Source organism: Cyclopterus lumpus, chromosome 21 (genome assembly GCF_009769545.1).
Source record: "Cyclopterus lumpus isolate fCycLum1 chromosome 21, fCycLum1.pri, whole genome shotgun sequence".
Lineage (NCBI taxonomy): Eukaryota > Metazoa > Chordata > Actinopteri > Perciformes > Cyclopteridae > Cyclopterus > Cyclopterus lumpus.
Window position 1 is genome coordinate 16,811,760 of NC_046986.1, and position 12,746 is coordinate 16,824,505.

At 42.9% G+C, this 12,746-nt stretch overlaps 1 protein-coding gene across 1 annotated transcript in view; it reads left to right on the forward strand.

The window, feature by feature from the left end:
* Positions 1–12,746, forward strand: part of pard3bb (par-3 family cell polarity regulator beta b) — a 180,929-nt gene that overhangs the window by 67,151 nt on the left and 101,032 nt on the right. Inside the window, exons 12-13 of the mRNA XM_034561246.1 lie at positions 9,329–9,520; positions 10,437–10,595. Coding sequence (XP_034417137.1) covers positions 9,329–9,520; positions 10,437–10,595 — 351 coding nt within the window. The remainder of the gene's footprint in view (positions 1–9,328; positions 9,521–10,436; positions 10,596–12,746) is intronic.

Consider the following 12,746-nt stretch of genomic DNA (forward strand, 5'->3'; position numbering starts at 1 on the left):
GTTTTTTTATCAAACAAGTTCAGTGTTAAATCATTCATCATATTCAACAGTTTACAATTTGGGGCGGTTGCCATGCAACTTCACCACATGGATACAAGACCAGAATATCACTCGCACAGTCAGGAAACAGACCCCCCTTTGGTCCAGTGTTATTCATACACACGCTCACTCAGTTCACCACAGGAAAATAAATGAGTATTGTCCTTCTGCTTAGAGAACAACGCCAAAATGGCTCCCAATGGTAAAGTATTGTCTCTGTCTATTTTGAGGGCTGTTTTAACCAACCAAAGATTCAAGGACACTGCTGGTGTTTGGATCTGGATGTGTGCCTGCAATTGTGTATGTGAATCTAATAATGCAAAGACAGGCTTATTGCCGTTTATTTGTGAGAACATCATAAAGTCTCATCGTCCTCATTTTGCTAAAACTAGCCAACAACATGGCAGACTCCTCCCACCGCCATGTTGAGCTGATCTGTAATTAAATTGACTTATTGTATGCGATCATAAATGTATTATGTTTAGTCAGAATATCCATATATCCTCAGTGTGTCAGATTGATCTATTTGGGCTTTCCTCACTGCATCGGGCACAGCAGTGAAGGAGGAGATATCCCAATATGCTCTTTAACTGTGATAATTAGAATTTCTGCTGTTGTTGATGCATTTAAATGAATGAGAAAGCAAATCATATTGGGGGGAAATTAGAACAGATTGAAAGATGGTGGAGATGTATTGGTCGAAAGGCAGACTGATGAGGCTCCACCCCATCACCTCGAAATGGAGAACATTTACGAAAAATTGATGGATTTACTCTTCATTACAGTTTAGTGTGAGCACTGATAAATTACATGGCTAAGCTGCAGTTTCACGCTTAGCTCAGCTTGAATTCTAGGTAGATAATATGTTAGTGTGTGTGTGTGTGTGTGTATGAGAGAGAGAGAGATAGAGAGTGTGTGTTGGATGGATGTTGAGAATGATGACATGAAGACTGAGGAAGATGTGGGCCTGAAAAATTCAACAAGGAATCAACTTTGGTGTATTTTGCCAAAAGGAAACATTCAAGGTTAATCAGTGGTTCAAGGTTCATTTATGGCTCCTCCATATGGCTCATGGCTCCATGAGCTTTTTTTCATCAGGGTGGAGATGTTCTTTTCTTTTTTTGGTGCAAGATCTCCATGTCCTTTTGTGTAATCTGGCCAATGATGGTGGCGTAAACCACAAACTTCACAACAGAGTTGTTTTCATCTCAGGGGTGCCGGTCGTGGGTGTAGAGCGAGTCTAGCGTGTACAGGAGTGGGCTGAGCACAAAGCCATGGGGGGCTCCGGTGTTCAACACTAGAGATGACAACAGGAAATGAAAGTGGCAGTACAGTGGTAGTCTTTCTTAGTGGTGAGAGTTTTGCTCCATCGTTACATTTCTTCAACTATCATATCAAAGCAAAGAACCAAATAATTGGAGAGGATAAGAATCAAGGTGCTACTGAGTAACTGTTGAGAAAGCCCCAACGATGTTGTCATGTGCCTTCAAATGCATCCTCTATGTGTAAGCTTTCACTTTTAATCACCAGCTGGTACCAGCCAACTGGTATCGCTCGTCACCTTGTGAGTCTGCGAGTGTGTCATCATGGCAAAATGTGGCCCTGGAGACAACTACTGGAACAGGAACAGAGGCGGTTTTGACAGGCGCTTCTATTATGCTGTCACAAAACTCTCCATGTGTGCCGTTGAGATCACAATGGCGGCGGAACCTGAAGCAGGTGTGGACCGAGGACGGGCACCGATGTGGCATCGCAGCTGGTGTGATCCCACCGCGAGACGGGCTCTAGTTTTTAAATGAATCTTGAATATGTCTATATTTATAAAAGAGTATCGTAAAAGCACATGAGCTGTCACTTTTGTTTTGATACCTTTATTTTTTTGGTTAACATGGAAACAAAGATGAGGGAACATAAAAGTAATGATTTCACTTTTTTTCCCATGTCGTGTTTGTGATTTCACACCTCAAATCAAGCATACGGCTGGCAGTATTATCACACCTCGCTGACTGGCATGGTGTCCAGTTTTCTGTTTCACATAAACAGCATTCTCACAAACTTTCACACAACTCTGCCAATGTTGTTGTTGAGAGGACGAGGATGGAGGACACGTCTTTTCAAATAAAAGATCACTCACTTTAAGACGAGACTTTTGTACCTTGTCATTCTCACGAGAGCTCAGATTAAAGTGCTGGTTCTGGTTGTAGTCATGAACCAAATTAATTCTTCATATTCTGATCTTTTTCTTCGTTATTTTGCTACCAGGTGCAGGCTGAGGTCCTCACTGAGGACAAAATTGCACATTCCGTAATTTGAACATGAAACTGAAGGTTTCTAAGAAGTTCCCAGATATACCAGCAGTAAAAACACCTTGTGCCATTTTGAAGTATTTTTCTGTTGATGTTTTAATGATGCAGATGTGAATGCCTGTGAGCAGTCATCAAGAATTAATTTGATATAATTTCATACAAAACCTTGTGCACAGCTCCAACTTGTATACCATGTTCCAGTTTATTTTAAACGGTGATGTGGCTAAAACCTCTGATACATACGTACATATATATTTATATATATTTACATTTTAAATGATTTGATGTTGAGGTTCATGCCACCTTGTTGGTGTTAAAACAGGAAACTGAAGAAGGATGATGATGGAAGGATCTTGTCTATCTCCTCCTCCCCCTCTTCCGTTGTCTCATTTTAGCCCACCATCTGGTGTTGTCTGCTAATGTCTGTGCTCACTGTAGAACAAAGACATTACACCACCTCTACACACACACATACACACACAGTTACTCAAAGTCATAAAGTCTTTCTTTGAAATACAATCATATTCATACAAATTCCCCGATATAACAAGTACACTGTACATCCACCTGCTGTGTTGGCTCTCTGTAAAGACATTTTGCGCACACATACACGCGATCGCTCACACATGCAACATAAAAAGACAGTTTTTCAGTTATTTTCTTCACACACGAACAAGCATACGCCCGCTGAGTTGGCTCGTGCCTTGAAACTAATGTTTGAGACGAAGATGCTCTTTTCTGCTTCACACCTCCCTTTCTCCCCTCTTCCTCCCATTCTCTTCTTCTCTTCTGCTATACGTTGCTGTCCTTTTATTCTGGTCAATATCATGACACCAACGTTTAATGAAATAAGCAAATTACAGACAGTTTATTTTTTATATTTTGTGTAGATTTTTCCTGTCCTCTTGCCTGACAAATAGTTTATAGAGATATAAAAACATGTTTGATTTAAAGTTTGTCTATACGACAACCAGAGCATTAATAAAGCAACAAACAAATATTTGTTATGTAAGTATATAGTGAAGTATTTTCGACCTGAGCAGAAAATGAACTGGCTCTCCCTCTGTGTGCTGAAATCTGAGTTTCTCCGTTCTTTTGCCTCCATAACCAGGCCGCACGTGCCTTTTAGTGCATCTCAGTGCACATGAGCGTGCCCAACTGATGCCAGGATGGAAGCACCAGGTAGCACTGTTAACTCCGTTAGCACTGTTGCCATCATTGGTACTGTTGGTGCTGCTAACATTGTTATCTGCGAGCTGCCGGCTCAGCCTTTGCCATGTTGAGAGCCATGTGGAGGCAATGAATATGCTCTGGATTTTTATGGAGCGCCTCTAATGATCCCCACAGTGTTTTAAGACTATGACTGGTCAAATTAAATAAAACTTTATTTTAAGATGGTTTTTCAGTAGTGTTTACAATTGCTTGGAGGCACATTCACTTGCTCTCCCCCTCTGAACAATCCAGAATCTATAAATATGCAAATACTTTTTGTTTCAAAATGTTTAGCTGCTGGACACAAGCTGTCTCCTACTTCGCTGAAAAGTTCATTCTCAGTGCTTGTGCACAGGAATTTCTATGCAAGACGTATCGCATGGTAGTCCACGATTCGCTGATGTCACAAACCCCACTCCTTAAACTGAGATTCAAGGTGAGCACGGAGGAACTTTGCCCCCTCAGCAGAAACATGTGGGAGCAACCTTTAAGTGTCTCCCTCTGCACATTCATTTATAAAAACACAGTATTGTGGTGGGAGGCGTGAAGATGGGATGGATTTATGGATAAGCAAAACACAGGAATACACGTAGAACACAACTGGCAATTTGTGCCATTACATTCATCATCATCTACCATGCCTTAAACAGCATGAATGGTAACACATAATGGAAGTCAATACCAACACAAACCAGCCTCTAACGCTCTCGTTTCTAATACAGAGGATTGAATGAAAGGTCTCAGTGCGACTCCACCAAGCTGTTTGTGGAGCACATCAGTGTGTGATGAGCTGCAAGACTTCTTTTTTCTTTTTCCCACAACAGGAAACATTCTCCTTAGTGCCAGATGCTCCTCACACACACACACACACACACACACACACACACACACACACACACACACACACACACAGTGGCATATTAAATCAGTAAACAGTTGGCAGCTGGTGACAGAGCACATTTAAAACAAAACTACTTTATTGAACAGTTTCTTCATTCTGATCAGCTGCGTGTGTGTGTATGTGTGTGTGAGTGTGTGCATCCGTGCACTTCTTTGCAGTCTGTTGTCCATTTATGTGTGAGTCTGTGTGTGTGTTACATCTCCCTTATAACGTCACCAATGTGACCTCACAGAATCACTACAGTAGATCCCCAATCTGTTACGCACGCACATACACACACACACACACACACACTGACACACACTCCTTGGCAGCTTGGTGTCTCTGCAGGAGCTGCCATCATCCCAGTGGAGAGCAGCCGAGAAGGGTATCATGTCTCTCTTCTCTCTCCCTCTGTCTCTCCGGCTCTCTCTCAGCTCACATCTCTCCACTGTTTATTGAAGGTTTATCAGCTCTTCCGTTGGCCTATCATCTAAAGTCACCGCTATGTGTTTAAGCCCTCAGTACACACACACACACACACATGCATACGTGTGCACACACACACACACACACACACACACACACACAGAGTTGTGTCAGTTGTGGGTTCAAGCCCCCGGGGAACCGCATCGGCATTGCCATAGCGAGACAGTTTTGTTGAGGATAACATAGAAATGGAAAATTATCAATCTCCTAAAATCAGTTTAAAAAAAGAGTTTGATATTTTTGGGAAACAGGCTTTTTACTTTCTTACCGATAGATGAGAAGATGGGTACCACTCTCATCATGTCTGTGAGTTCAATATGACGCTCCCGCCATCAGCGGTCCAATGTAGCTTTGCGAGCTAAAGGTAGCAAAGTCTGTCGACAACAGCTCTGAAGCTCACTTATTCAAAAGTGTAAGAGCTAGAAGACCAGTTCCAATCAAATTTCATTTAAAAAAAAGGTCTCATTCCAGATTGACATTCTCTGTAAAATATTCCTTCTAATGTCCCACCGTGTAGAAGACGAACACCATAATTTGAGAACTGTTGGCAAGACACAATACGGCGTTCATGTGGGGAGCTTCGGCGCATGAACAGAAGGCTGCCCAGCGAGCACCATGAGCACTCATTACATCGTGGTCCACCCGCGACCACTTTTAGCCTCGGACGGCGAAGCCTGCGCCGCCAACATCTGCTGGGTATTTCACGGGACTTGCAGACCGGCTCGCCCCGCATACGTGGGTGGACCGCTACTAACGAGTCCGATTATACAGCACTGCACCTGTATCTCTCCACGCAGCTCCCACCGACTTTACTCTTTCCATCTCGAGATACGGACACTGGTCCCCAAAACTGTATTTGTTTTCCCCGTTGACATTTATGTTAGCCCTAACACCCACTATAGTTGGCCCCTCCTTCATCCCTCTTCTTTTGCGTGTCTCGTCCTCTTTCTTGCTCTGTAGACTTATGAAAGCTCCAGATTGTGGCCCGTTGGTCTCCCACTACAACCTTTATACCGGCCGTTAGGGGACAGTGGGAGAGGAGGGTGTCGGGGATTGGACGACGGGGTGCCATCGTGAGTAGTCAGTGATGGGGCAGTTATTTTCATAAATCAAAAAGCATAGACCATTATGTCAGGTTTTGTCCCTGGGAGTACTTACCTCAACCATTTGTGTGTGTGTGTGTGTGTGTGTGTGTGTGTGTGTGTGTGTGTGTGTTATCGCTACCATACAGTAGCACAGCGGCTTCTGTTGTTTGGCCTTGTAAAATGGATCCATGGGCAGTCATTTCCACAGCATGGGGCTTTCCACACACACACACACACACACACATGCACACACACACACACTCTCACACACGCACACACACTCACTCACTCACACAGTTGCTTTGCATGGCTGGGTTGAGGGGCACCTGCGAGTGACTCTACTCATGAAAGCAGGTGTCCTTCTACACAAATAATAAACTTTATAGCAGAGTAGTATTTAAGTATACCCCCAATACTACTCCCACTAATGACTAGTAAGATTATAATCTTTTTATCTCCCACCTCATTTTATCTTTATTTTTAATCATTCTCTATTTCTCTCTCTGCCTCACCCTTTAGGGGGTGAGTTAAGGACTTTTTTGTCAGCCCGTTTTCGTTGAATGCCCTCGCTCATTTCAGCATAATGTGTCTTTCCATCTTTCTCCCACACATGTTTCCCTGGCTCAGTTGAATAAAACAACACCCATTCTCATTCACACACACCGACAGACACGGAGCTGTCTTTTTAATGGCGTGTCCTCCTGTTGATCCATCATTGTGGCAACCCATTTAAATGTTAAACGACCAGCACAAGGGGGTTCATCTATGCAAACAGATTTTTTTCCCTCTCTCTGACTGGATGGATTTGATGGAGTTCACAGAGCAAAGATACAAACACCTTTTTTTTATGGCGGCAAACAGAAAACGCACACATGAGCGCACACTCACTGTTTATTATCTCGGTATTACACACAGATGTAACCACCTATCATAGCAACGAGGCTGATGGAATGGAAATGTTCCATGAAATTACAATTTAGTTTGTGGCCTCGTCCAGTCCTATGTGTGTTTCTCTTATTCAAAAAAAAAGATAAGCAATTTCAGTTAATAAAAAGAGGCTTTATTCAATTTTGTGTTTGGTTCTCTATCCACTTGGTTGTAAAACCCCACAGGTTTGATGCCAAATTATGATTTTTCTTTCTTTTTTTTATTGTTTTTCATTGTCAGGTAAATTATTAGCGGAAGCCCAGAGGCTGTGCTTATTTATTATTTCACAGGCAAATTGAATTCATCACCCACATAATTTTTTGTACATACATTTGCATAATTTTGTCAGATTCCATAAAACATCTCCCAGCCCTGTGGGTGGTCCTGACCCCCAAGCTGGGAACTGCTGCTTCATACTCTTCTGCGGCGTGCCAACACCCGTCCTCTCTGCTCGTGGTTCATTCTGGCATTGGTTCTGTACCATGTTGAGTGCAGGAAGAAGAAAACAAATCATAAATTAACAAAGCGGGGACGTTCGATCAGATAAATAACGAATGTCGGGGGGGTGGGGAATGAACACGTTGCTAAAGCACCGACATTACTTGGGTCAGGATCCCGGGGGCGAAACAATACCCAATGTAATTATGAGCAGAAAGTAGCCAACATTTCTCTTCTGGGTGTTTTAGAGTTCTTTCCAAGGTCGCGGAGCTTCCTATCAGGTCCGGACAGTCAGTCTGATGAGGGGAGTTTTCCAGCAGGGAAAACAGTTTTCTGCAGAGGAGAGGACTTTGTGTCGGCTTAACGCTGTTAAACCTACAATCCCCACAGACAAACACTGTCTAAACCTGACACTGCTGACCCACACAAACACACACGTACACACTCACACACGCACACACACAGACTCAATTCATGCATATACAGTACATAGACAGGCGCATGCAGACTAAAGCTTGGCAGCAGACAGACTTTATACCATAAGTACATGCAATTATTTCTGACAAAAACAAACATGCATATACACAGTAATTGACAATAACATATAGACACTCGGACTGAATTTTGATTGCAAGGGCAAACAATAATATCACCATGAAAATGTCAACGTGAACATTTTCACTGAACATATATGTCGTACAAGCTACAAACGGACCATTTTTACAGCCAGTTTGACGGTGGGGGATTCGTGTTTATTTGTGTTTATTATCAGGAGGAGGAGGGGCTTTATCTCCAATGTAACCAACGATGTTTCTTCAGCCACGGTCCTAATAAGCAGTATTGCTGCTTAGTACATTTTGTGAAAGTCCCAAAATTAACTCATCTTGCTTTGATTTCATTGTTGGTAATAAAAGGATCAAAAGTATGCCGAATTGGAAAAAGTTTGAATTCATGATTTTCTCAAAGATGAAAAAGTTGTGCTTTCAACATACTTAATCTCGCAGACACAAAAACCTTCAGAGGTCAAAAGACGTTCAATTTTCTTAAATCTTTTGATTTTTGGCAAATCTTCCAATGTTTTTCAGGCTGTGTCTGGGGACACAGTCAAACTATGATACACCCTTGTGAACAACAGTGGCATATTTAGTTCACATCATTTCTCTTGTAGAGCTCATTTTCTTCCTGATCAGCTGTTTGGTTTGTTTCACTCATCAAATAGTAAGACAATATCATATTTTAGAAGCGTTGACTGAACTACTCTTAAGCATACATTTGATCAGTGTTTTTGTCTTGAATGCCATTTCTTGTCGTAACGTTACAGTATAATTCATATGCGGTGCAACAGGGCTCCGCCTCCCGCTGAGTCTTCACAGGCTTCAAACGCTTTTCATCTGGAGGGATTCACTTGTTTTCTTCGTTTCTGATATTTTTTCCCCGACAAACTCTGTCTCAGACTTCCTCATCAGATTGGTAATATGTTTTTATTTTCACCATCTTCCTGGGATTGCATTAGGGTTTTTTTCTTCTTCTACACAGACAGTCTTTGGTCTGTTCTCTCCGTATTCCATTTGCTCTCTCACTACTTTTGTGTCTCTCTGGCTCTCTCTCTCTCCAATTACCTCTGTAAAATGCACAGGTCATTTCATTAATATTGCGGAGCTGAAAGAAGATGAAAAAAAAGATGTGTATGTAGCAGTCCAAATGGCTTTTTTCGTTTTCGTTTTTTTTTTTTTTTTTTAAATAGACTCTGGCCGCAATTTTTCACTCAGAGAGAAATTTTGCTGGAAAGCTCCTTGTGATGCCGTCTCTCAAATGGAAAAGCTTTTAGTTTAGCTTTTGGAAACTATTCAAGCCCAATGAGCTGACCCCGGTCTCCTCCCCCTCACCCTGTTCCCACCTTTCTCTCTTCCTCATCGATGTCTCTCCCCTCTTCTATCTCCCTCAACCCCCAGAAGGATGAGCTGTCCCGTGTGACCGGATTTGTTCCGGAGAACGGGAAGGAGCAGCTCATGTTCGAGGTGCCCCTTAATGACACCGGCTCGGCGGGCCTGGGCATCAGCCTCAAGGGAAACAAGTCCAGGGAGACAGGAGAGGACCTGGGCATCTTCATCAAGTCCATTATACACGGAGGGGCGGCGTACAAGGTGACATAATAGTCTCACACACACCTGCATGAGCAATAAATGAAGAGAAACGGTGCCCTGGAAAATACTAAATGGTGAATTTGGACAGAAACGTAAGCTTCACCTGGAGTTAGCGCTCTGTGATAGAGAGGGCCACATTGTTCTGCAGAGGGAGTCGATAGAGGGTCAGAACAGACTCTGAGAGACTTCACCTCCCCCACGAACAGAAAATCAAGCCGTGTGGAAAATAGCAACTAACAGCAGAACGGGAGCTAATTTTGTAAGAGACGGTCTTCTGAGGACACTTCACTCTGCTGCCATGTGCTCCTGTTCTGTTAACCTTTGATCTCTTCGTCACCAGGACACACTTGCGGTGTTTGAGGTGGACGGACAGGCGGACACACACTTAGTAACTGTGCACAGACAGACAGGAATAGATGGAAGCAGGTCGGCTGTAGAGACGTTGTACATAAAACACCAGGGGTTAGACAGATGGAGCTGTGTGTGTGTGTGTGTGTGTGTGTGAGTGTGTGTGTGTGTTGTGTGTGTGTGTGTGTGTGTGTGTGTCTGGGTGGTTGGGTGGAGTCAGACGTGTTGGGATTCCGTTGTGTGTTCTTTAATGACTTCAGAGAGATTCTCAGTGAAATATACAGATGTGTGTGTGTGGCTTTCTATCAGTAGCTCAGTGGTTAGTCCCATTATGAACATCTGTCACATTGTTAAAGAGAGAGAACAATAGCCAGAGGAAACATGAATGAAGCCCTCACATATACACAAGGAAGCATGCGTAGGCCTGCAATCCAGCACACAATGTTTTTATCCAAGTGTGTGTGTGTGTGTGTGTGTGTGTGTGTGTGTGTGTGTGTGTGTGTGTGTGTGTGTGTGTGTGTGTGTGTGTGTGTGTGTGTGTGTGTGTGCGCGCATGTGTGCTTTACAGGATGGGCGACTGCGAGTCAATGACCAGATGGTAGGGGTAAACGGAGAGTCGCTCATGGGAAGATCCAATCATGTGGCCATGGAGACGCTCCGCCGCTCTATGTCACAGGAGGGAAACGTAAGAGGGACAATCCAACTGGTGGTGCTGAGGGCTCTGAAGGTACACACATACACACACACACACACACACACACACACACACACACACACACACAAACTTGCATCCGAGGAGCAGTGTTGGTCAAAAGTAACTTGTTACCTACTGAGAACATGCACATTTTTTACATTGATCACAAGGCAGATACCCGTCTACAGGTTTACCTTTTGAATGTATTGACTCTACACACATTGTACAGTCTCGTTTATTGCATGTGTAACTCTGCAGGCCGGAATGACAGACGCAAAATGATATCAAGTTAGCTAGCAGACACCGTTTCCTCCATCTTTTCCATCATAGATTTTATTAACCAATTTACGGAAAGATGAAGACTCTGCAGTTGATACGGGAGCATTTCCTCCATCACGTAACCAGCTACAAGCTCGTTAATGTCCCTCGGAGTAAAAGACGATCTGTAGCACCGGCACCAACATATGTGTGTATCCTTGTGGTCAACAATTTTAAGACGCACCAGTCACCACTGGTGCGTCTTAAAATTTTAATTGGTGTTCTTCCCAGCTGACAGATGATCCACCAAGCACAATTTGGGTTTGACTGTGCTTTTAGTTAACTAGCAACAAAAAAGTAATCTGAGTACTTAACTTAACTTTGTTTTGCGTTACTCCAACACTGACTAGAAGTGACAATTCACCTGGCTCTGGGGCTTCAATGTATGATTATTATCATTATTGATTAATCTGCCGATTATTTTCCAGATTAGTGGATTAATCGACTGGTCTATGAAATGCCTGAAAATAGTGAAAAATCGCCCAAACCCAAACATATTCAGTTTAATATGATTTAAAATAGAGAAAAGCAGGAAATGCCTTTTTTTGAGAGGCTGAAAACCAAATGTTCTGCCGTCGTTTACTTTAACAATCGTCGATTATTAAAATAATCAACGATTATCTTTCTGTCGGTCAGTTTATCAATTTGTTATAATTGTTGCAGCTCTACTTAGCTCTATTAAAGGGTAACAAACACATCACACACTGCCATCAGTGTGATGCAACAGATAGACCAATCTGAGCAAAAAAGCATTTTGTTTATTAAAACATTTTGACCTCCAGTTTGCTACCGTAGACTACGGTAGGTCTGTTCTATATGTCAACGATCGCTCCAATCACGAGTGGCTCTTAGACACAAAGAATGGTGATGAACATATGGAGCATGCGTGGTCGGAGAGGTTTTAATGGATACCGAAGGATGAAACGCTGACTGCATTAAATGCATTCTTAACAGACTTCAGTGTCTCTTTTTATAGTCAGAAAAAGACCGAATGTAGGTTAGGACTCCCACTGTGAGAATGAGCGCACATGCACGAGTCTCTCACTTGACTAAGACGAAAACAAACATGCGTGCTTCTTTTATCTCCATTCTGTATCTCCTATTCCCTCTTTTGGCTTTAAATAAAGCATCTCTTCTTATTTCCTTTGCAGTCGACTGCCTCTGACTTTTAGCCCTTCCTTTCATTCTTCACATACTTGACACTAGTCTCCCTTCTCTTACTCGCAGCAGCGAAAGAGCATTTACACTTCAGCTATTCAGATTGTCTGTGCTTTTTTGTGTGTGTGTGTGTGTGTGTTCTTCACTCACTTAGCGTGTCTCCTTCTTTCTGAGTAAAAAAAAGATTCCTTTCACCTCGGCTGCTTTTCAGCTGATGCCTTTTACACGGCTTTGTAGAACGTTTGTACAAACCAAGCAGGGCGGTTGGCTGTGAATCCCTCTGCGTCCATGAATCACCCGGCAAGATATGCTCACACGCAGACACTATCAAACATGCACAAAGGTGCACGGGTACTCTCAGAGGTAAAGGTGCTGACTGGAACTGTAAAGGGTTCTTCGGGTTGTCCTCGAAGGGGAACTGTTTTTGGCTCCTGTTAGTTCCTCTTGGAACCCTTTGAGATGGTACGACCTAGAATAATAAACGGTTATACTTAGAACCATCTTTGGAAAAGGTTCCATCAAGAAACCCCTCTGAAATGTTCTGGAACGAATCCTTCTCAGGTGTCGTGGTTTCATCCAGAACCATTCCATCTTCAAAGGGTGCCAACAAGAACCCACCCAGGTAGTTCTACCAAGAACCTATTTATATTCTTATGGTGTCATCTACAACCCAAGAGGTGGTTCTACCAAGAACCTATTTCTAGGTGG